A 26,572-nucleotide genomic window follows, 5' to 3' on the forward strand; every position below is an offset into this window, starting at 1 on the left:
AAAGTGCAAAGTCCGTGTGCCTTCCATCTTATCATACCTCCAATCATGAGGCAATTTCTGCCTCCCTGGGTCCAACCCAAGCCTGTGGCCCTCTTCAGGCAAAGGCAGCCTGTATTCCATGCAGATTAATTACAACTTGGTTTCTGCCAGTAATGGCAGGCACTTCTCTGGGCTCCTACACGGAGACCTCCACAGCTCATAGGGCCTTGGGAGCAGAAGGAATGGGCCCACGTTAGAAAGATCACCTCCAAGGGAAAGAACTGAAGGAATCACCCCACGTGAACTCCCACCCCCATCTGTCTCTTACACCATATTCCCAGGACAGCAGGCACATGAACGACATCTGCAAAGTGTGTTAGCTTCATAAAATAATAGACTGCAGGCAGGTCATAGCAAAATGCCTGCCCTCATTTCCAAATTCTCCAGAGGAAAATAGGAAATGAGGGTCAACTAGAAAAGATCTGACTTTTCCAGAGAGTTTCCATGATGAAAAAAATTCTAGAGAGTGCCTGATCCTGAAAAAAATTTATGAAAGGCAGTAGTCTATGTATTCTGTGCATGTTAAATGTAGTGGGTTTTCGTAAGAGAAACACAAAAATTGTATTTAAAAAAATTTGAGTGAATCAAAAATTGCTACAGAAATCAGTACATATTCACTTTTTCATGATTTTTTAAAAGATTTTATTTATTTATTTTTAGACAGAGAGGAAAGGAAGGAGAAAGAGAGGGAGACAAACATCAATGTGTGGTTGTCTCTTGTGCACCCCCCAACCAGGGACCTGGCCTGCAACCCAGGCATGTGCCCTGACTGGGAATCGAACAGGCAACCCTTTGGTTTCCAGGCCGGCGCTCAGTCCACTGAGCCACACCAGCCAGGCCTCATAGTGGTTTTTAATTGTATAGACCAGAATTGCATGTCAATTTTGCTTACATGACTGAATTGAAACATAGCTAATTGAGAACCATGTAAGCTGCCCTTATTATTACCATTAAAATCTAAAAATTCCTCTGAGATTTTAATAATTTTAGGAAGTAAACTATAAATGATTAAAATATTTGATAAAAATTTTGTTTCCTTAACAAATCAATGTTTATATTAATTTTTCTGGACATCAAGTATATTCCTTATAGGGCTCAATTTTCCCTACTGTTATACAATGATACAAGTTAAATAGAGTCCAGAAATTCAAATAGTTCTGCATAGGCCTGAAATCTAAAAAGGTATATGGTCCTACTCAATTGTGCTTTCATGTTAATATACATAACCTCAGTGATGTTGCTAAATGTCCTCCCCATGCTCCACCTCTCCACCTCCTTACATCCCATCCCACTGGCCTGCTATCTGTTCCTCAAATACAGTAATGAACTCTCCTCACTCTTTGTCAGGGCCCTGAATTTGTTGTTCCCTCTGCCAGAAATTCTCTTCCCCTGGATCTTCACACACCTGGTTCCTTATCACTCAGGTCTCTACTTCCATGTTACCACTTCAGTAAGACTTTCCCCAGCTGATCTCCTTAGTTAAATTGGATTCCCTTCCATCACTCTCTATGACATAACCTTGTTTATTTCCTCCATAGCAATGATCACAATCTGAGATATCTTTTTTACTCCTATCTTACTATATCATCTATTTGAAACTTATTCTTAGGAGCAGAAGGCCTGTCTGTTTTGTGCATGGCTGTATCCCCAGTACTGAGAACAGTGCCCAGCACACAGCGGGTGCTGCATCCATTTTTGAATAAAGGAGTGAGCTGCATCACAACAAATCTCTTTTTAAAAAAAAATAGTGCTAGAATTAGGAGTCCAACATGAAATTTGCAATCTCGCTTTTAATATAGCTTGGTTTCTGAAGATGTGATTTACACTAACCATAGTATTTACAAATATATAAAACAAAAAAACAGTTTTCATATTCAGCATTCCCTTTTTATTCAGCAGGATGAGATTAGGCAAATCCATGTTATTAAATATGCATAGCCAGTGAAGTAATTATAATTTCAGAGGTGATGACACTGAGGCTCAAAGAGTTGACCTGCCCAGGATGTGAACCCTGATCACCTGTCCCTAAGCCCCATCCCATCTTTGTTATAATGGTGATACGATACTCTTTCAAAATCATCAAACTCATTGATCCAAGCAGTAAATGCCATAAACTTCAAATGTTTGGTTCTAAGGGTCCCATATCTAAACAAAGTATACTTCACTGCTTTCAAACATATGTAAAATCCAGGTTCCTAAATATAGATATATCAAATGGCCAGAGTCACTATAGAGATAGCTATTAAATAAATAAATTGATATTTAAGTTGACTAATTAAAAATAGTTTTATTAATATGTCAGATTTGGTGACACAAAAACCTGATTCTCTGCAGTGCTAATACAAAAGTCAAACCATTTATCTTTAATAGACAGTATATTGACCCTGAGGCACTACAAGATGCTTAAAGACAAAGCACAGTATCTTCATCAACCTGGAAATGAGGAGTAATTACACTTTATAGTTAAAATTAATAAACTGGATTAGCCAGAGCTAACAACAGTATTCCAAAAAGAAAAGATTAATCACACATTAATTCCAGATACATAGAAGTCTGCCACTTTACTTTGACAGTGGAAAATAAAGAATATGCTCAATGCTAAAATAACTTGAGTGTTATGAGTGTAATAAAAAGTATAACCACATAATATTTAATCTTGCCCAGATGGAATGAGCTAATTGGGAGGAAGGTAGTAAGGTGGTAAATATCCTATAACTGGAGGCTTTCCAGCAGACGATGAATTTCTCTTTAGCAGAGCAGCAGTACAGGAGGTTTAAAACAGAGAATCACTGCTTCAACTCCCATTAAAATTAACTTTAACCCTCTGATTCTGTGGTATTTTTAACGAACTATAGAAATGATTCCTGAAAGTGTAGTCTTCTCATTCTGTGCTATTTTTAATGAGTTCTCCATGAAGATAAACTCAGAATCCTCACTTTTAAAACAAGGACCATGGACAGCATCTAATGCGTGTCCAGGCAGTCTGTCCAGAAAAAGTCCAGCCATTGTTAATATAACGAGAATGGTTTGCATGACATCATTGTAACCTGGCAGCCAAGGAGAGTGGACTGGAATACACATGCATGAACAATGATGACTTCACTGTACTAGTCAGTGGGGGCAGTAGATGCTGTTGAGTGAGCATGTGTACTGTGTGGCCATCGCATTCAAAATGAATGAGTGAGTAGAGCGATGAATCTGCATCAAATTTTGTGTTAAGCTTGAACATTCCTCTACAGAAACAATTCAGATGATTCAGAAGACTGCAGCTATGGGCAACTTGTGATTGGCGGCTTCAGCATGACAACATGCCTGCTCATGCATGCATCACGTCTGATGTAGAGTTTTTTGGTGAAAAATCAAATCACCCAAGTGACTCAGCATCCCTACAGCCCAGATATGGTGCCCTGAGACTTCTGGCTTTTTCTAAGTTAAAATTACCTTTGAAAGGGAGGAGATTTCAGACTATCGATGAGATATAGCAAAATACAATGGGTCAGCTGATGGCAACTGGGAAAACTATGTGAGGTCTCAGGCAAGGTGTCTACTTTGAAGGGGAGAGACTGAGGCATCAGTGTCCCATGTACAATATTTCTTGTAACTTGTATCTCCTTCAATAAATGTCTCTATTTTTCATATTACATAGCTGGATACCTTCTGGACAGACCTTGCATAAAGGCAAAGAAATCCTCCTTCTACTCTCCTTTCCTGAAACAAACAAACAAACATGAAAGCTTTCTTCCCTATGGCTGAGTGGCAATAAGAAAAATCAGTTTCCTTATAAATATTGGCAAGGGGAGTAAATAGAGAAATAGAGATGAACTGCAACATCATTCTTAATCAGAAGGTGCAGGTGTTTGAGTATATTAACAGTTACATTTTAGTCTGAAAAAAATAAGGGAAATGTTGAGATTCTCTAACACAACTAATTTCCCTATTTTATCAAAGTGTTATAAATGTATTATAACTTAAAAGGAGCCATAAATTATCTAATCAAAGACCTTCACTTTATTAGGAAACTGAGGTACAGATAGGCCCTGAGATTTTCCCAAGAACACCCAGATTGTAAGAGTAGAAATAAAATAAACCAGGTTATGACCTAGCCCTACACCATGCTTCTTTTCCAGTCTGATATGCTTCCTATAGTTGTTACTTTCTCCATGGACACCTCCCTGTTCTTGTTCAGAAACCTAACCTTCTGCCCCATCCATTAGAGTATTTACACGGTTTCTACTCAGTCCCCTCACCAACCAGTTCTAATTCACGCAATTGACCAGCACCTATATTCTGCTTAAGAAATTACATTTGAAATATAAAACAACTAAAACATTATCTAAAACTTGAAATATTTTAAGAGGCATTTCTGGAGGCATCCTTATGTTTCCAAATGTATGCAATAACCAGAGCATGTAGCTGTCAGTCCTTTCTCGATGTAAGTATTTCCTTTGATTCTCATTGCATCCTTACGGGGTAGGCACAATACGTGTTGCCTACACTTTACAAATAAAAAATAGAGGTCAATTTAACCTATTTAAGGCCACATGAGTAATTGTTGGTAGATCCCATATACAAAATCTGATCTGTGACTGGAGTTTTTGCTCTTTCTGCTCTATCACACTGTCATGAGTTTGACGTTATACTTGGTTCTCAACCAGTACGTGCAACTCCTCTCCAAATACTTTTTCTTAGCTGTCCCACTATTATCTCAGATTTAAGATGTAATCATTGAAGTCACCCTATTCATCTATAGTCCACCTAAATATTCCCATTTTTGTTCTGATACCACCAATTCTTAATCTACTAAGTCACAAAGTTCTATCAGTTTTTTCTTAAGTTCCCTTTTCTCTCTATGATCTGATTAAAAATCCTCATGGGGTCTCACTAGAACTCTAGAAGACCAAATCTTCAAACTTTACCTTAGTTTATTAGGTTTATTTAAACACAGAACATACCCCTAAAAGGATTATTTTAAATTGTTCAAAGGAAATAATAAAAATGAAGAACAAGACACAGACACCAATGGAACAGAATTAAGAGCCCAGAAATAAACCCACATGTATATGGGCAAATAAATGTTGACAAAGGAGCTAAAAACATACAAAGGAGGGGGGAAAAGGCTCTTCAATAAATGGTGCTGGGAAACTTGGAAAGCCACATGCAAAAGGAAGAAACTAGATTGCTATTTGTCACCATATACAAAAATTAACTCAAAATGGACCAATGACCTAAATATAAGACCTGAAATAATAAATTCCATAGAAGAGACATAGGTACTAAACTTATGTACTTTAGACTTAAACAGGACTTTATAAATTTCACCTCAAAGACAAAGGATGTAAAAATAAATGAATGGGACTATATCAAACTAAAAATCTTCTGCACAGCCAAAGAAACCATCAACAAAACTAAAAGGCAACCAACTGAATGGGAGAAGACATTCACAAACTACATCTCCAATAAGAGGTTAATATTCAAAATATAAAGAAGGCATACAACTCAACAACAAAACAATCCAGTTAAAGAAAAATGGACAGAGGACCTGAACAGACATTTATCCCAAGAAGACATACAAGAGGCCAACAGACATATGAAAAGATTTTCAACTTCACTAGCTATTAGTGAAAAGCAAATCAAAACTACAGTGAGATATCCCCTCATACCGGCTGGTGGGAATTTAAACTGGTACAGCCACTGTGGAAAACAGTATGGAAGTTCCTCAAAAAATTAAGAATAGAATCACCATATGAACCAACAACTCCTCTTATGGGTATCTACCCAAAATTTTTGAAAACATTCATTCATAAAGATATATGCACCCTCTATTCACTGCAGCATTTATTCATGGTGGCCAACATGGAAACAAGCCAAATGTCCTCTGATAGATGATTGGATAAAGATTTGGTACACATATACAATGGAATACTACTCTACTCAGCCATAAGGAAAGATAAAATACTGCCACTTGCAACAGCATGGTTGGATCTTGAGAATATCATGCTAAGCAAAATAAGACAGAAAAAGTCAATATCCACATGCTTCCACTCACAAGTGGGCTATAAAACTGAAAGTAACAAATGAGCAAACAAAACTCATAAGCACAGACAATAGTACAGAGGTCAGCAGAGGAAAAGGGAGGTGGAGATGAGGTAGTAAAGGCTAAAGGGGGTCAAATACATGGTGAGGAAAGGAGATTTGACTTTGATGGTGAATACACAATACAATATGCAGATAACATGTCACAGAATTGTACACTGGAGCCCTGGCTGGTGTGGTTGAGCAATGGCCTGTGAACCGGAGGGTCTCCAGTTTAATTCCCAGTCTGGTCACATGCCTGGGTTGTGGGCCAGGTCCCTGGTTGGGGGCATGTGAGAGGCAAATGAATTCTCTCACACATCGATGTTTCTCTCCCTCTCTTTCTCCCTCCCTTCTCTTCTCTCTAAAAACATAAAAGATTTATAAAAAAAAAAGAACTGTACACTGGAAACCTATATAATTTTATTGACCAATGCCACCCCAATAAATTTAATAAAAAATAAGCAACTTTAAACAAAATATTTCTTTATCAATAAAGGTCTAAAATTCTCAATGGTGTCTTTATTTCACTTCAATCTTCCAAATTTTAATTTTCTCACTAGATTTACATAATTCCATCAGTTCTGGAAAGGCATCTACAACAAATTTTGCAACTTGTACTGCCCTTTGTAAATCCAGGGTTTCCCACGTCGTATAACAAGGTCAACGCCGCGATTCCCGTAAGCCCTCAAACCACAGCCGGATGAAGTCTTCAGTTAAAACCGCTGTCTTGTAAGAAGCGCAAAAACGGTTGTCTAAGTCTCCGTGAAGGGAAAAGCATGTCTAAACATATTGAAATTAGGCTAAAAGTATTTTTTTAAAAAGAAGTGGGAAATTTTCCCTGCTGGACCCATAAGAAAAGCAATTGACAGTTATGTCTGATTCTGATTTCTATGGATCAGATCCTTTCGGGAAGATATCTCCCACCTGGCTAAACAGCTTCCAGAAGACAGTTATAAATTAAGCAGCTATAGATGAAAGCGGGCAACTAAGCAAAGGTTGAGAGCAATGCAGGACACTAACACATGTTTCAGAATGATGTTAGAAAATCAGCCCCCAGAGTTTTTCGGGCAGATCAGTGAACAAACAAGAAGTGCAAACAAGAAACCTAAAGAGTATGTATGATACAATTTCATTTGTCTTCACTGACTTAAAAATCTTCAGATCACTTTCTGGGCCTTCTCTAAATTGACTTGTTTAAAGTATGTGACAGGAAAAACAGTAAGTGAACTCCCTAGAGGAAACCCGGTGGCTTGCTGCACATGGCAGCTGTTCTCAAATTACAGCATTCTTGAGACTCACTTGGAGGGCTTATTGCATTCACATGCCTCTGTCTGATTTAGTTGGTCTGGGATAGAGCCTAGGAACCTGGGAATTGACTTTTCTAGCAAGTCCCTAGAGGATGCTAATGCTGCAGGCTGGGGGAACACACTTCAGGAACCACGGCACTGGGTTGTTGAAGTTTTCTCAATCTAATGTTGCCTAAGGAAGCTCCTCCTACTTGTTCTAGATACTATCACTTAAGTCTAAATTTGTGTGCGGCTCATTACTTGTTGCTTCCTAAAATACTTTAATTATATCAGTGGGCTCTCTATACAATATAATTTATTGTCTGCAGTTACTGTCATAGAATGATTAGACTTAAGATGTGGAAAAATCCTTAGGAATAATCTGTTCTAATACCCTAATTCTGAAGATGAAGAAACCAGAGTCTAGGGTTCTGTTTAACAGATCTACACAGTTGTGATTTCTGATTTAAAGTTTATTGTCAACATCCCTTGAAGAATGCTCTAAGAACTAAACAATTACAATAACATATTATATTCATACACTATTAAGAAAATCTCACTGATGCTTATTTTAATTCAACCAGAACTCATTTTAAATAATGACAAGTAGAAATCAGCAAGGCAGGAGTTTCTTCTTGAACAAGTGCTTTCTAGACAAAAGAATGTTAGACTCTAGGTAATGTTATATAGCCGTAACTCCAAGGAAACCCTAACCCTATCTGTAATGGAGCCCATCCCTTCAATAACAATAAATGTCAGACTCACAGTTAATCTCAATGAACTGAAAATCTATCCTTTGCAAGTAGTACTAAACATGTTCATAGTCAGGATCTCATTGAAATCTCATAACTACCCTGTAAGATAAAGAAACTAAAACTTTTAGAAGTTAAATAGCATAGGCTAGAAATATGTTTTCCCATGATAAAAACACAGGTTTCCTAACATTTGCCAGCGCTTACTTAATTTAGCTGCTTGACAAGTTGTCACATTTGTGTCCTATTAAGGCCTGATGACTTCATTTTCAGGAAGCAAAAATACAAATATTCTCTTGGACAGCCAGGAAATGTAAAATTTTAATTCCTAAGTACTCAGGAGTCCAGTATGGATGTTCCACCCACCTTCCCCCCTTTGGGAGAAAATCAATGCCACTGCCAAGGTAGATGACTTCCTTTCCTGGTAGTATATTTAGCATATTACAACAGTCTCAAATAGTTTAAATAACACTTTCCATGTTAAACAAAATCACTTTTCAGCAGAGGAAAATGTAGTCTTTTATAGACATATTCTATAAACTGGTGTCTAGTTAAATTTGACTCTAGGTTCTATGGTTTCCTTATAAAAAGAAAGATAATTCACCATAAAACATTTCTTATTTTAACTAAATTCTTCACAGCAGTGATCAAAATTCACAATTGGGACTGACTCAGAAATTTGTCCAAATTCCAAAGCCAAGTCAACACCAGGAGATGCAATCAATTTGTGGTGCCAGGAAACCAGTCCAGGTTATAACTAGTAATTGACAGAGAGGCTGTTTCTTTACCGAAATATACCACTCCTTAAATATTAGTAATACACCACCCTATATTTGAAAGCAATTTGAAGGCCTATGGGGCCATGAGGCCTGCTGGCTAAATTTAAAAGACAACAAGAAACATTACTCAAGGTATATTTCAAGAAGCCTCAATAAATTTGATGTCTATGAAATAGCCTCCCCAAAGAGTTTATATGTGCTTTAAATACTCCATCTTCATGAAATTAATGTACGTAATTTGTTTTTATTGTCTTCACAATTACATTTGGTGTCTTTATGAATAAACTGGAGAATGGAACCCTGATTTATATCATTGAGCTCTAGTAGAGAAGGGTCATCTTTCGACAATCGATCAGAAATAAGTTAAATCTGAGGTTGTCAATTAGTAAAGTACTGGAACGTACTTGGAAATACACATACTTTCCACAGACTCAAGCACTGTGACTCCTCTTACTTGACTTGTGGATAGTTAATTTTGATTTCTTGCCTTAAATAAATACACAAAATGGATGATTAAAGTAGTTTTCAGATTGCTTAGAGAAGCTATTTTTTAAAAAATAGGACATAAAAGCCACTACCCAATCATAGTGTGAGGGTTTTTCTGAAAGATCTGAACCAGACAGAAGAGACAAGTAGCTGACAAAATGGCTGTGTGATCTCCTGCAACTTAAGAATATACACCGAAACACAGAAAACAAAAATTCCAAGATGCAAACATACAGTTACTCAAAATGACACAAAGGCAATGTCGGCTCAGTGGCAGGGGAGCCCTATATGCTGACCAGGTCAAAGCCAGAAATTAGATGATATCCCACAGAGAACGAGACACATCTCGCCCACTAAATATAGAAATTAAAAAAGCACTCTTAACACTTACGGTGGTCTTCTTGTCAGTTTCATCTTCAGAACACTGGTTGTCTTTATTTTGTTCGATACATGAAGCATTTCCCTTTGGCCCACTGCAACCTGTAAGCTAAAAAACAAGGTTTTAAAAAATCAGTATGTGCTTGTTTTCTGCAATGCAAATCAAATGTTTTTCAAATTTTTAACATGCACATTAAAATGTGTATGAACTGAATATTATTAAATACTGCTTGCGCCAGTGCTAGAATATGAATACACTGTTTAACCCAAAAAGAAAACAGAAAATGGGACAGTTATTCAAAGGTTAGCTTACAAATTTCAAAGCTTTATCGGGGAGTGTTGAACTTGGATTATTCAAATTTAAATTGATGAACTGGTCAAAGCTGAAGCTGGTTAATGGGAAGATGGAGATAGAGGGGCTGGAGGCATCTAATGTGAGTTCCCACACTTGCAGGAATCTCTACACTGTGGTGCCCTCTAGATCCCCCAGAACAAGCAGAGGCACTGAGACTTTGTTCTGGAATATCTTTTCGAGGATCAGTGTATACTTACAGCTTTAAAGGACAGAAATAATGTTTGCTCATTGGCTATTGTGTCCCCTAAACTGAGGGTTATTCTCCATTGCCTGTGAATGTATCAGCTGGCATTGCCCTGTAAGAACTGGGGCTTGAGGAACTGGTTCAAGAAAATACTGTCTGGCTACTGCTATTGTTGCAAATAACGAAACCATTTGCTTTTTACCTGGGAGTCTTTTGACAGCATCCATGAAATCATCGCAGGGTTTTGGATTGCAAGAAGGGTGAAAATCCTAGACCCCTCACAGCTCTTGACAGTTATGGTGACAGGAACCGAATGCTGACAGAGGCACGGCTTTCTGGGCCCTCTAGCCTCAGCCATTCCGACCCTTGTAACTAACTCACTCCATCGCACTGAATGATGGCGCTTGGTATGCTATCTTCCCAACATCTTTTCTCTATCTCACTGGCACTCGAGGTCCAAGGCCAATTTTGATTCACATGGCAAGGCCTCCAGTAAGTTTACCGTGCTTCCTCAAGATCTAAACTCCTCTGCAAGCTGCCATAAAGATTTAGCGTGAGTGGTTTTACTTTCTGATGTTCAAAGTTGTTGCTATATTGATGATGTCCTGTTAGTTGGCAAATCCGAAGACTCAGCCTGCAGGGTGGGAAATAAACTGACAGAATCTAGGAGCAATCTGGGCAAATTCCCTCAGCTGTCAAGGAAAAAAAGTGCTGTTTATTTTTTTTTTTTAGTCTCAATCTCAACAAAGGTTGAATACCATACTGGATTCTAAATACTGAAAAGAATATGTTCTTACTTGGACATTTTCCCCAATTTGTTGTCAGCTAACGCACAATACGGCATTCTTAAAGTGGGGTCCAAATCAACTATATTGGAAGCTCTTGGCAAGCTGTGGCACGCTCTCTAATTTGCAGCCCCACAACAAGTTTTTAGCTAAACTGAACCCAGTTGTGTCCACTGGGCTGCTGTGTCCAGCTATGCAGAGCTGAAAATGGATGTGGTTCCTCCATTCAGGAAGCAGAAGTCAAGGTTGTTCTCACAGCACTGGCCAGTATACTGCCAGAATCTTGACACCTTGACTGGCTGTCCATGCATTTATATTCCCACCATTATTCCTTCCGCTGTTAACATCCAATCAATTTGGCTCTCATAGAAATAGTAATTTTATTCTATACTTCCATACTTCATTCTTTTAAAAATAAATAAAGACCCTTGATTTTTCTTGCTCCAAAAATACCAATCTATCTCCGACCTCCTTCACAGAATCAATATTCTTGAAAGACATAGTAGTTGTAATAGTAACAATACAATAGAATTATTTAATGAAAAAGCATAATAAGCTAGGGGCTTTGAGAATATGGATAGTTTATACTCATTTATCTCATTTAAATTGAAACAGAAACCTGTGAAGTAGGTAACCTGTCATCCTTATTTCCCAGATGAAAAAACAGAACTTTGTTCTGTCTGAACACAAAGTCTATGCACATAACCACTACCCTAAACTCCTGATCCACCTCCTTACTGCTCACTTATCCTTCACCCTTTCACCTGAGGCTCCCCAGACTAACACCATCAGCATTACCCTGACACTTGTTAGAAAAACAAGTTCTTGGAGCTCACCCCTGACCTGCTGTATCCAAAACTGTGGGAGTGGGGACCTGCAATCTGTGTTTCTTGTGTGATTTTGACACATCTGAGTTTGAAAGCCACTGATCTAGATGTCAAAACGTCAAATGATTTCCGGTGCTTAAAGTAGTAAAGTGAGCCAGGTGTAAGAAGTATTTAGGAAGAGATGGATGATGCTTGGCAAAAGGGAGAGCTTGTGCCCCGCCTAGTAAGTTCAGCCTCCAGTCATTCCCAAGCATTTCTGTTGCAATGAGAAAACCCAAATTCAATGTTGCCAGATGTTTAAAATTTTCAAAAGAACTTAAAAGTCTGAACTTTTATGTGAAATACCTTGATTCTTAAATGTTGATAAAAAGTATATATATATATTTTTAAATACCATGTGAGCTAACACAATAGATCAAACAAATTAACAACTTAGGCTGGAGACTGCATAAGGAGAGCCACTTTGTGACTTCCACTTAACCTCTGGATGCTGCCATTTCTTCCAGAGCACTGATTGCCTCTTAAAACTCACCAAGGCCCTCCTAGTCCTCACTGTCTTCCTTTTTTCCCCTGACATTTAATACCATTAACTACTTCCTCCTTCTTGAAACTGTTATCTCTGTATTCAGAAACATCTCTCTCCTAGTTGACACCCTATTTTAGGGTGATTGATTGCTCCTCCTTCTATTTCTTCTTCCTCCTTTTAGCACCTGAACTCAGCTGTTTCTCCAAAATTCCTTTCCTCTATCGCTTCTCTAAATATTCACTCCCAGATGACTCTCAAATCTACAGAATCTTTCCTCCAATTTCCAGTATTACATTTTCAATTGCTTGCTTGTATTTCCTCTAAAAATCACATTGGTACCTCAAATCTGTTCATCTAAATGGAATCATTTTCTCTCAGAACCTACTTCTACTCTTGGGTTCCCTACCCAATATTGCAAGGACTATACATTTGCATCCCTCCTCCCCAATCCTATACTAATCCTCTCTTTTCAGCTAGACAGGGAGCTCTCATTTCTGATGCCCTTGGGATATACATCTCTGTTTTACATTTTTAATCATGATTAATCCACCTATTTTTAAAGAATAACTTAGAATATAAACAAAAGGAAAAATGAATTTAGGATTATTTTTGTCTTATTCACTCAAGTAGATTTTTAAGCTCCTTGAAGGCAACCTGTGTCCTTGATGTGCCCCAACAAGACTAAGTGTGCATCGGTATTTACTAAAGGGCTTGGTCTGCTACACAGGTTTATTCTACAGCACACAGTGTCCAGACAAATGTTTACAACTTTACTTTCAAATGATTTATCGTTTATATATATATATGTATATATATATATACACACATACATATATATATATATCAGAAAAGTTTTCTATTTAAAAGAACCAACCTTTAGCAACTTTTTTTAATTTGTAACTCTTCTTGTAAGATAAATAAGCACTCACCTGACTTAACTGTTTTATAGCTTTATTGTTGGGGGGGGTTAACTTATTTTATTTGTTTATTTATTTATACTATTTTGCCCAGACCTGGAATTTTTTCTTTGAAAACAATTGTTAGTACTGGTGAGCATCATGGACAAAATCTATGTCAGGAACCAAACGCCTTATAAACTCCAAAAAGTAAGCAGAAGGAGCCCTGTGATGCAGCCACAGGGAAGCACCGCCCCTTCGCATCCTCTGTGAATGTGAACTGTACAGATTAGCCACAGGCATATCCCACTTGTGCTCTGGAGTTGTCCAACCCTATTACTATTTTCTGGCTTTGATACATATAAAGCACCTCGTTTTACTTCACGTTGCAGTATCTTCTTCCGACGTACGCAACATTGCAAACCACAGAACTGTGAGGTCGAATACTTCTTCGTGTCTTAGGGAACAACAAGCTGCTCTTTACACGTTCTCCCCCAGCGTCACAAGCTGATGAATTTAAACTAAGCGGTTTTCCTTTGCTGAGAGAAGAATAAACTCCATTATTGGATATACCCTGAAGATAAAGGCCTCAGGATTTCTTTAAAAGCTGCAGAAACAAACAAACTAGGCACTCCCTAAGAGCTTCAGAGAGTACCAGCTTTCAAGAAAGGTCCTCCGCCTGTTTACTGAATTAACAAACGCTCATCAAATTCTATTACAGGTGGTCCATAAACAACAGAAACAACACATTTACTGCAAAAACGAAAAGATACGTACAAACGTCACTATAAAACCAGGTAGGAGGCTGGGAGTGTCATGAAAGAAGGGGGGACAAAATACTCTGGAAATTCCAGAGGATCAGTTCAATAACATTTCACCAGTGCGAACTCTGCCAGGACTTTAAGGAACTTAGCGCTAATTAGGTGAGACAACTGTATAAACTGATCATTTGAATTCCAGTTTGCAATAAAGAAACATGCAAAAACAAAAAAATTACGTGGACAGCCAGTTGAGACATTAGCAGAGCGATGGGACAATAAAACAGAATGAGGTAATTGGAGAACTGCGTTTATCTGGTAGTGCTCAGCCATGAGGCAAGGCATTTTAAAAAATAAAATAGAAAAGGTAATCAGCAGAAACTAGTTGAGGAGTGTCTTAGATATTAAGCCAAATAATTTAGATTATCTCATGGGAAATAGGAAACCAAAGAAGGGTTGAGGGGAGATAATAAAGTAGTAGAGGAGTCAAAAGGGAGAAACATTGAAAAAGTTAAGAACACAGACATATTAGCCTTATTTGCTGTTTATATTATTTCCTTAATATTAAATGCATTTGGAAATCATTTCAGGCTGACAAAATGTTGCAGAGATAGGACAAAGAATACCAGGTTTCTCTCACACACATTTCTAAAGTGTTGACATTACAAATAACTAAAGAACTATAGTACAATTATTAAAATCAAGAAAATAACATTGATATATAAACCTTATTCAAATTTTACCAATTATTCTCCTAATGTCACTAAATTTTGGTAGAAGATCACATATTACCTTTTTTTATGTATTTTTAATTTCTGTTAATCTGGAACAATTCACAGTCTGCCTTTGTCTTTTAAAACCTTGGTATTTTGAAGAGTACTGGACAGACATTTTGTCAAATGTTCTTAATTTGGGTTTGGCTGATACTTCCTTATGATTAAACTCAGATTCTATGTGTTTAACAAAATTACCGCAGAAGTGAATTCTGTGCACTTCTCAGTATGCTATTGTCAGGAGGCTCACATTCTTAGTTTGCCCCACTGACTGGCCATGTTACCTTCAATCCCACAGTTAAGGTGGTTCTGCAGGTCTCTCCACTGGAAAGCTAGGATTTTCCCTGAGTAATTAATAAGAATCTTACAGAAGGTAATTCAGTTTAGATAAAATCCTGTGTTCCGCCTACTTCCACTCACTAATTTTAGCATTCATTGATCATCCTTGTTGAAAATCATTACTACGGAGGTTGCCAGTGGTAGTTTTCAAATTCCTTCATTCCTTCTGCACTTGTTAGTTGGCAGAAGAAGAGCTTTCTCTTCTTCATTTGTTTATTCATCAATTCACACAATTTTACCAATATAAACTCATGAATTTTCATTTTATTATAGGGGTGATAATCTGTGACTATATTTATTTATTTTATTATTTAAATTGTCCCAAGTTTGGCCACTGGGATTCCCTTCAAATTAACCCTAGTGTTCTTCTGAAATATTTTTATTAAGTTTTGAGCTCTTTCTTATATTCTGGCAGAGTGAGATGTTTTAGGCCCACCTTGTATTTTCTTTCTTTGCCCCAGTCTTAATAACTACACAAAAAAGAGAGATTCATAGGAGAGTTGCTCTCCTATTCCTTTCATTCCAATATAATTATCCTCTTTAAGTAACCAATAGAATTAATATCTGACTTATCCTACCTATTTTGACTCTTGCACAAAAAGAAAACATATATATGTGTTTTTTCACCTTTCTTACATGAAAGAGAGCATATTACAGATATTCTTTGACACTTTGCTATTTTCACTTTAACAGTAGATCCTGGAACTAATGCTGTTTATTCAAAGAGATTTTCCCCATGTTTGCACACCCATACAGTAGTTAGCCAAACTTTTTAAAGGTTTGCAGTGACAAAGACATCTGTTTCCAGCCATAATAGAGTATGTGGCACTGGATAAAATTGAATGTCATAAACTGGATAATAAATATGTATAATAGAATATATTCTGTACAGTATGTTATATATATATAAAGCAATACTTAAGATTTTGGATAACAGACAATGCAGGACTGTGATTCCCTGAAAAAACAGAAATATATAAGGTGAACCACACAATTTCTCTAACTTTCTGCCGGGAGGTACTTTCTGCACTGAGGAAGTAGTGGAGGCCAAATAAATAACAGTGGCCTCTCTGAGCTGCAAAGGTATAAGATCAAAATTCAGAACTGCAAAGGAGCTGAAACTTGCTGAGCAGGGTACCAAAAGGAGAAATCTCAGAAGAGAAATTGCCCTGGAAACTTGCATAAGATTTCTCTTAAGTCTTTGGCCAAATAAAATGCTTCATATACACAGAGAAAAAGTCTTCATCGCCTGACATGAAATAGCTTCTGGGACCTGTAAACTGAATAGAGATTTCCAAGGCTGCACAGTGCTGAGAAATATGCCATCTGACTGACCCATCTGCGAGGAGAGAAAGTACTCAACACTCCAGGAATTCAAATGGAAGAACTGGAAAGCCATGACCTAGGAACAGAGTTGCCCTATACTTAGGATAAGCTCTACTCTAGATCTGCTATAGCAAAGCTTTAAAAACAAACAGTGAAGCTATTATATTCATCCGTCAGCAAATTAACTGCTTGCTGAACAAAAACCAACACTACTTAAAGGAGGACAACAAAGTCCAGATTCTCAAAAGGAAGTATTCATGCTCTTGAGTATGCAATGGAAATTCACTAGTCATGCAAAGAATCATAAAATGTGCCCAATAACCAACAGGGAAAAGCCAAATCAATACAAACAGATCCAGATATGTCAAAACTACTAGTATTAACAAATGAAGTTTTTTTTAAGGCTATTACAACTAGGTTTAAGTACTTAATAGAAAAGTTGAACATATTGAGTGAACAGATGGGAGAAAATTAATAGCAAAAAGAAAGTATAATAGAGAAGCAAACAGAAATTCAAGACCTAAAAAATTCAATATATAATAAATTAAAAACCATTATTGAATGGGCTTAACAGGAGATTGGATACCACAAATGAAAATATCAGTGAGTTTGAGGATGAGGCAATAAAAATTATCACAGAGAGAAACTAAAATACAGACAATTAAAAAGGCCTGCAGAAAAATAACTCATAGTCTACCATCATATATATAAAATTATACATATTTATACATAAATTTACATAATTTATAATATGTATAATATATAATACATAAATGTACAATATGTATAATATATAATATATTATATATATATATAAAAATTGAAGTTGCAAACAGAGAGTATATAAAGAAGACAGGGGTCAAAAAATATTTAAAGAGACAGTGACTGAAAACTAACTATGAAAAACATAGTGAACAGAATGAAAAACAAACCCAAAGATCCAAGAAGCTCAACAAATCCTACAGAGGATAAACACAATGAAAACTATATTCAGGCACATCAAAGTCAAATTAATGGAAACCAAAGATAAACAAAAAAATTATCTTAAAAAAGCAGTCAGTAAAATAGACATAGCACATACTGGGGAATACCTAATAGTGGTAATAAAAATGGAATTCTAATAAATATTCAGTTAATAAAAAAAGGCAAGAAAGAAAAAGAAAAAAAGAAAACACCATCATCATTCATCATCCTCAATACCAATAACAGAGATGAGACGTGAAAAACTAAGTTAGCCTTACTACAGAAGTTCAAATCTTATTCCATCAGTTATTTGAATAAAGGAAATAGAGAGAACCATGGGGTGATAAACCAGAGAGTAAAACATTAATGAATGAGAACTAATCTGGACTTAAAATCTAAGAATGATTTCCCCATTTGAATTTGCAATTTTGTCAATGCATCTACTATACACTGACCACCTCCTCTGTCTATGCCAAGCATAAGAGCATCACCATTCAACAGAACAGGGCCACCGTGCTTAAGTGGAAGACTGCCTACCTGAGAAGGCAGGCACTAAACAACTGGCTACAGAACTCTAATAAAAGCTGTGAATGCTTCTACTGAGAGGAGTACATGTGTCAAGAGAATCGCAAAATGCTTATTAACACATGCCCTGGCATTTCATGAAATACACAAATTATATTCTTTACTTATCAAGCCTACAAATATATATATAATTCAAAGAAGTGTTAGCAAAGGTTTGGGGAATATGAATTTGTATGAAAATTCTGGGGACATCTTTCAAAGGCCTTGAAAATACAGTTACCCACTGACCCAGTTATAAGACCTAATTTTAAACTGCAAGGAAGAGGCCAAATGGGGGCAACCACAAAATTACATACAGGAATCAGTTTCTGTAAATATCCTGCTGACAAAAAATAAATGCATAAATGCATAAATAAATAAATAAGGGAGAATGAAAAGCTCTTCCTTGTAGGGAAATGCCCATTAACAACAGCAGAAGAAATGAAGGAATTAAAAAAAAACCCAACTGGCAACCTCCATGGTGATAGTTGTTCCAGGCAAGAATGGTCAATGAATGCTAAAATTAGTGAGTGGAAGTGGGTGAAACACAGGATATTTATCTAAACTCAAAGTATCTCTTACAAAATTCTAACTAATTACTCAGGAAAAATAGTAACTTTATACTGGGGAATCAGGAAGCTGCCTTAAGTAAACAAAAGTTAGCAATAATCAGTGGTTGGACGAACAGATATTTTGGATACTTTCAGAAATCAGGTATCCCTTTTGTACTTCTTCTGCCAGACATGCACAATCTGAACTTAGAGAGACACCAGAAAAACTCAAACTGAACACTGTTTTACAAAATAAGTGCCCTCTTACAGAACAAGCTTTGAAAGAGCTGACCAAGTTAAATATGTACTAAGATGCATGGCAGGAAAGCTAACAATCACCAGAAATAAAGAGAAAAATATTAAGAAATGCAAGAGAGAAAAGACTAATTACAGAAAAACAATTAGAATAAGCAGATTCTCCCCAGCAATAACAGAGACTAAAGACAACAGAATATAAGTTCACAGTATCAAGAGAAAATAACCACAAACCTAAAAGTTTATACGCAGCTAAATTATCATGCAAAAGTGAGGTTACAGGCATATCAATATTAACATAGTTAACAATCCAGATCATTGCAAACATAATTACTAAAGGATGTATTTTAGCAATAAGGAGAGTAATCTCAGAGGTGAACACAGAAATTAATAAAATACATCATAAATTTAATGTCACTGATTTTAAATAAAAGTTAATTTTTATATTCAAATAAGAGTGACACATTGGGAGATTGGAGTGTTCAACAACGTGAAATTACAGCAAGATCCTTCTCATATTTGACAGAGAAAAACACTTCAACTTCCTTAGAATAATTTACATATTATTGTGTATGTCAAAAACTTAACCAACAAAAGAATAGAAATACAATCAGAAGTTTCTAAACCAGCAGAGGAAAAAATAAAACACAAATATAGAAATATTTTTAGTACAATAGGAGATAGACATGGGTGGATAGGGTAGAAAGAAAAAGGATAGTCAATAAAAAAAAAACTATGTCCTAAAATTATACAGTAAGTCTAAATATTTTAGGACCCACAAAAAACTCAAGTGAACTAAATTTACCTATTTAAAATTGATATCAGACAAAATAAATGTTGGTGATGATAGTTTATATTTATTGACTGCCTACTCTCTAGATGCTTCGTAAGAATTAACTTGAATCGTCACAATAAGCTATGAGGTCTGTACTAGTATTGCTATAGATAAGGAAATTGAAGCTTAGAGAAGTTTAAAAAATCACCTAAGAGCACACAGCTAGTAGGAGGTGGGTCTGTGTTTTCCACCCATATATTCGCACTCCAGAGTCCATATTCTTATCCACTGTTCTATTCTGCGATGACTCAGTACAGTCATATGATCAAATGTCATGCATCAATGAAAGATTATGCTATGGAAGAGTCTTTATGGATATAAAAATTCCAGCAGATTATTTTAAATGAAAAAGGTACATTAGAAAAGAATATACAGGGTGTGGCAAACAGATTTACAGTTGTTTGTGTGGAAAGTAAATGTAATAATTAATAGCTAATACAAGAATAAACTCTGTGTTTTACATACTCAGAACTGTAAATCTACTTTTGCCCCACTCTATGTACTAATGATATCCAAAGTCTGTGAAAAATAAAATACACACACACACACATACTGAGAAAATATTCCACCAAAATCTAGGTGTGATTACTTCTGGACATTGTGATAGCAAATGACAATTATTTTGGTCTTTATATATTTCCATATTTTTCATAGTGAATAACACTGTGAAGTTATTTTTATTGAACTTTTCTTTAGTGAGCCTTGTACGGGGCCTGGGGCAGAATACATGCTTTACATGCTTTACATGCTTCCGGTTCAAGGAAGAAAAACAGTAGCCCGAAGTGCTCTCATTAACTAAAGATTAGTGCAAGCCACTGAACCGGGGAAGGTGTGGTCCCCGACTCTCAGCCCTCAGATCCCAGAGACATACAAACTGCATTCTTTCTAAAAGATACAGCAATGCATGAGAAAGAGCTTGTAAATCCTTACAAGCTGTCTTCTTGTGTTATTCTCAAAATCTGATTTTTGGATCCAAACTAAACCATCAATTCAGAAGAAGCCTGGGGATGAAGACCTTGGCTGTAGAGACACAGTTAAAGAACAGCACTAGATGGAACATACAGCCCAGGAACGTGGGGGCTGCAAACGTATTCGTGGAGATCACCACCTAGAGACTAACTCTCTCACCTTTATGCATCAAAGAAAAAGACCCACAGAAACAAAGGGACTTGTCCAATTTTACACAAAGTTTCATAGAAGAACCTAGACTGGAATTCGGGAGTCCTATCTCAGATAAGGAAATTGAGGCTTATTAAAGTTGAATTACTTTCCCCAAATTACTCAGCTACCAAAAGGCAGGGCCAAGATTCTAATTTGGTTTAATCAGATTCAAAAACCTATCCTCTTTCTGAATTACAATCAAATAGACAATTCTTCAGTTATTCAATAAAATATTATTTGATTCATAATTCTATCAAATATTTATTCATCAATGTTTATTCACCTACCCTTTCCATTTTATGAGCACCAAAGGAGAAACAATTTATTTCTTCTTTGACACTCATTTTTCTTGTTACTTGCAAAATATATATTGAAGATGATTTCCATATTATCCCTTTAAGAATTTTTCCCTGTGACATCTTTTTGTTGTTTAATTTTCTGTGACTTACTCTCTGAAAGACCCAAGTTTTTGAAAAAGTAGATGTTGTGTCATATAATCGAAGCTCTCCTTTTAAAATTTAATTTTGTTTCTATCCCCTTTTTACTTTCCCCTTGTCAACACTGCACACAAATCTGTGACAACAGTAGCACTCATGGCCCGGCGCTAGCCCTTTGCCTGCATGCCTCATGTTTTCCTGCCCGCTTCCCCTGATGCAATGCATTTTCATATTTAAAATGTACTTGCAGCACAGCCACTCCGTACATGAAAGGAGAATTTTGTTGTAGTGTGACTACTGTTTTTCAGAGGAGAGAAAAAATTCTAAATCTCGCTATTAGCTTGATGTCGTTAAGCAGGCCTGGGCCGGATGAAAGATCCTAACTGAATGTAACGAGAGGTCCCCTTTCCTTGGAGGCTTCCAGGAAATGCCTTTTCCAGCGTCACTTGTGTACATTGTGAACACCCAGACAAGAAGGCTACATACTACTATGCTCCTATAGTTTCTTATTTGCCTCACCTTTGTGATGTGGAAATGTATACAGTAATGAAGAAAGCACACATTCATCTAATGAGTGAGACCAAAATTGGTTTTACTTTTCAAATACGTTTTGTCAGTTGGGTAAACATTTGTTAAAATGTCCTAGTACATATTGTAGGACCTATGCTAGGTATTCTACCTCTGTGATCTCAACTTATTTTCCACAAATATTTTAGAAAGTGACTATCAACCCATTTTATTACAAAGCTCAGGGTGGTTAAGTAACCTGTCCAAAGTCACACAGCTAAATGATGATGCAGCCCGAACGCAAACCAAAGTGTGCCTTTTGCTCTATAAACTGAAACGCACTTCTCATCTTTATTTACATATGTTAAAGTAATCAAGTGGAGGGAAAAAATGCAATGACAAATAACTCGTAAATACACTTTTTATTCAGCCTTCCACATTGCAGTTGCTTAGGAATTATTAAATCAGTTAGTCGTTCTAGAATTGAACCACTCACTCTGTAAGTTTTATTTAAGACACACAAAATGCCTTTTTACAAGCATTGAAAGGCTTTAGAAATCTGTGCATTTCCTAACATAATTATGTCTGTGTGTGTGTGTGTGTGTGAGAGAGAGAGAGAGAGAGAGAGAGAGGCACACAGGTAAGGCCATGTAAACATATTTAGCTTATTCTTAAGTGGAAATCACTCCCCAGCAGCAAATTCAGAAATTTAGCTGGAAGACAGAAGGGTAGGAAGCCACATTTACAAAATTGCTGGCAAAGTAAAAATCCTGATAATTAAAAAAAAGGAAAGAAATAAAAAGGGGGTGGAGAGGAAAGAAAAGACACTTCAAAGCAAGTGCATCAAGTTACTATGGCAACCAGAGGATGTGGGTTGAAATTTATGTCTTCATTGTTCCAGCAGAGAGGTTCTCAATGACACCCTAGTGGCCCGACAGAGTCATGCATCTCCCTGAATGTTTTGGCTTATTATCCGAGAGTGCTTTGGGCATTGAGAAGGAATAGAATCATAGTAGCTTTGTCAGTTCCAGCCGCGCCGGTCCCTCTCAGGAGAAGACACTTGCTTCTGGAGACACAGCACACTCATTTCCACAGTCAGTCTAGACCAAGCCTCGCAGAATACCACAATTCTCATCATTTTCACCTATGGCTGAGGACAGCAGGCACTTGCCTTCCTGTCCCAAGTCAAAGATCCAGTGTGCCTGAAATCCGCTCGGAGCACTTGTATGTGCTCCTAAATTCCCCTGTGCTTTCCTGGTAGCACAAAAGTCTGCCTTGATTCCCTATCAAATTAATTAGCACTTCTCAATCAACACTATTATTGTTACCAACAATACTATCAGCCACAATCTACAGTAAGAGGTATTTATCAAAAGTAGTACATTTATTACCTCAGTGATACAAAACTCCAGAGTAGATGTTATCTGTAAGTGCTCAATTAACAGTTTGATTAATATGTTGCACATAAATGGAAAACGGAGGTTCAGAGACATGATTGACTTTTCCAAGGTCCCTAAAACAAAGCCAAAATTTGACTCCAGATCTAATGGCAAAGACTTTGCAGGGGGATTTTGCTCATTACATGATGCCTCAGCTGGTGATTGGGCCCATGTTCTAACACGAAGACACTCCCAGAAACATAAGACCACTCTGGATACCATGGCTTCTGGAAGGCTCCTGCTGCCATACCCCCATTCACTGCACAGGACGCTGTGATGTCAGGGACAGCAACTCCTGTCCAAATGAAGTCCAAATTAGCTGTCCTCCCTTTACCTCTCAACACTAGATTACTGGTTAAAAGAGGAGGCTGTTTTAAAGTTGTACTCATTATCTTACTGGAACTCTACTGGTTTCTGATTTCTCACACCTTCTCGCTGGCCTTCAGTGGAAGGGAGTAGGAGGAGGAGAAGGCAACTGAGATGTTTTGAGCATCTCTTATGTGCTAGGCTCCACACTAGGCCTTTTGAATGTATTATCTCCCTGAGTGGCTCCAAAAAATATCTATGGGCTGATTGTTTTCATTCCTATTTTACAGATTTGACAACTAAGAATCAACAGATAGTTTCCCGGGGTTACACAGTTAGTAATTACTAGAATCTATCCAAGTGTCCTTGGCCTAGTCTCTTGCCTTTTTACCTTTATACCTTGACATGCCTCTCAACACAGCTCTTCCAAGTTATAACAATCTTTGGAGCTAGGAGAAATCAGAGTATATTAATTTTAAATGATATAATTAGTTGTTTCCATAAGTACCATTAAAAGCAATAAAATAGAGGAAACTGTAGGAGTTAGCTGAACAAATGAAAACAGATGTGTGTGTAACTCAATACCTAACCCTATACAAGGGGACTTTTAACAAACATTTTCCCTTTTCTTAGGAGTAGGTCAGTATAGATCAGGGAGCTCAACTAAACCAGGATTTTATTCTTCATAATAAACGAGCTCACACTTTATAGTGAAGCAAGGGAGTTACTAAGGGACGCAGTAACAGCAGCTCTCAGTGTGAATGTCTCTTGACACCATAGGTTTTCTTGAACTGAGACTGGTTGAAGTCGATGCAGCTGCAACTCGAACTGCCATTTCCCTCGTTCGGCACAGCCAAGCTTAGCTCCTTCCTTCCAGGTGGAATTAGATAATGACTAGCCACCTTCCGTGTCACAGAGGCAATACCATTTAGACATAAATTAATACACATCATTAAAATTTTAATCGAAACTTATATGAGAATTTAGGCCAGTATTTTCCTTATTACACTTCTGTAATATGAGCTTCTTTGGAGAAAAATAAAAGCAAATTACCAGTTTCCAGTAGAACAAATGTGAATAGAATAAATTTAACAACTATACTGTGTTATCATAGCAACCAAAGTTTAAAAAAACTGATGTGATAAAAAATGACACAAGAGAACAAATGCATCAAGTTGTTATGGCAACTGGGGAATGTGGGTTGAAATTTATGTATCCAGAATCCAAGAGAATATTCTAAGCAACTAAAATAAACATTTGCTTATTAAAATACCCTCCAAATAGTACTTAGCTGTAACGTTAAAGTGTTTTCATTATTTTGTCTGCTTTTTCTTTCATTTCCAATGGGTGATTTGAAATTGTGAGCATTTGTATTTTCAGTTCAGCTTGCTTTTTGGCAACCAATACACCAAGATGCAATTTGGTTTGCAGGAAATTGTGCAAAAGCCAGTTTCAAAATAGCATCCTCAATCACGTTTAGGTTTCTTTTAGCCTTTTAATCCTCTCATAACAAAATGTCTATACTATCCATTTTGCTTCTTAAAGAAGCTGTCCCTTACTTGATGAATCAAATTCATTATGTTCGCTTTACCTGACTTTGGAGGTCTTCCTCTGAGGCCAGGTGTGAGTTGAATAATTATATAAATTTGTATGTTTAGAAAGCCGTGTGATGTTTTATGCACACACACAGACACACTTGTGTTAGTAGCATAACTGGTGGTTTTGGACTAAACTTGCAATTTTCACATCGCCTTGGTCAGACTCAGGTAGAGTATCTCGCTGTAAGGGGAGGAGAGGTGAGATTTTCTCATGACCCCATGCCTTTTTGTAAGTCTTTCCCCCTGCTGGTCCCACTCCTCCTTCCACCCTTCTGTCTACTTGTCTAGTTCTTAACCACCCTTTAAAATGCAGCTTAAATGTAACTTCCCACAGTCAACACATTTAGCCTCGCGCCCTTCACCTTTGTCCTCATAGCGCCTTGTGCACCCTTCAGCTAGGTGTCATCGTCCCCATCAAAATCAACATAATTAACATCGTCAGCATCACAGCCGTTACTTATTCAGTATTTTCTATGTTTCAGTGACTCTGCTAAGTACGTCTCAAGTATTATTTCATTGAATCTTCACCAAAATTCTATAAGGAAAAAACCATTTAACCAGTAAGGAAAATGAGGCCCAGTGTGGAAGTCACCTGATTTAGATCACATACTGAGTAAGTTACGAAAAAGAGTGTTGAATCCATGTCAGTGAAACATCAAAGTCCACGTTCTCTGTCATTAAGCTAATCACTAAAAATTTCCCTTTGGTTTGTCTCCTCATTAGACTGCGAATTCTTTGGGATCTCTGCGCTTGCACTGTAGGCGTGTAAAACTGTCTTGTCCCTGCTCTGGCCCGGTGGCTCAGGTGGTTGGAGTGTCATCCCGTACGCCAAAAGGTTGCGGGGTTAGTTCTCTTTCTCTCTCTCTCTCTCTCTCTCTCTCTGTCTGTCTCTGTCTCTCCCCTTCCACAACCCTCTCCCTTCTCCTCTCTAAAATCAATACATATCCTCAAGTGAAAATTTCAAAAAACATGTCTTCCTGATGTCTCCTGCACTGGCCAGTAGAAACATAATGTGAACACAAATACAGCCATAATAAAAATTTTAATTTTCTAGAAGATCCATTAAAAAGTAAAAAGTAATATATTTTATTTAACACAACATATACAAAATATGATTTCTTATTGTAATCAATACAAAAATTATTAATGCGATCCATTGCTTCTTCAGGACCAAGCCCTCCCAATCTGCTATATACTCCATGCACCGAACATCTCAATTCAGACATGTGGCTAGCAGCCACGGGGTTGATGAGGGCAGGTTCAACCCCTGTCAGATGAGCAAACACTCACAGAGTGCTCAGTACAAATTTGTTGAATAAATAGATAAATGTAATGCACAGAAATGAGGACTTGTCCATTTGCTTTGTAGAAATATCCAATTTACCTTTGTGA

At 37.0% G+C, this 26,572-nt stretch overlaps 1 protein-coding gene across 2 annotated transcripts in view; it reads right to left on the reverse strand.

Annotated features, from left to right (window-relative positions):
* LOC123477915 (disks large 1 tumor suppressor protein-like) overlaps positions 1-26,572 on the reverse strand; it is a 597,612-nt gene that overhangs the window by 249,635 nt on the left and 321,405 nt on the right. For both annotated transcript variants that reach the window (XM_053925692.1, XM_045182013.2), the window contains exon 4: positions 9,809-9,904. In XM_053925692.1, coding sequence (XP_053781667.1) covers positions 9,809-9,904 — 96 coding nt within the window. The remainder of the gene's footprint in view (positions 1-9,808; positions 9,905-26,572) is intronic.

The sequence above is a fragment of the Desmodus rotundus genome, chromosome 5 (genome assembly GCF_022682495.2).
Source record: "Desmodus rotundus isolate HL8 chromosome 5, HLdesRot8A.1, whole genome shotgun sequence".
Lineage (NCBI taxonomy): Eukaryota > Metazoa > Chordata > Mammalia > Chiroptera > Phyllostomidae > Desmodus > Desmodus rotundus.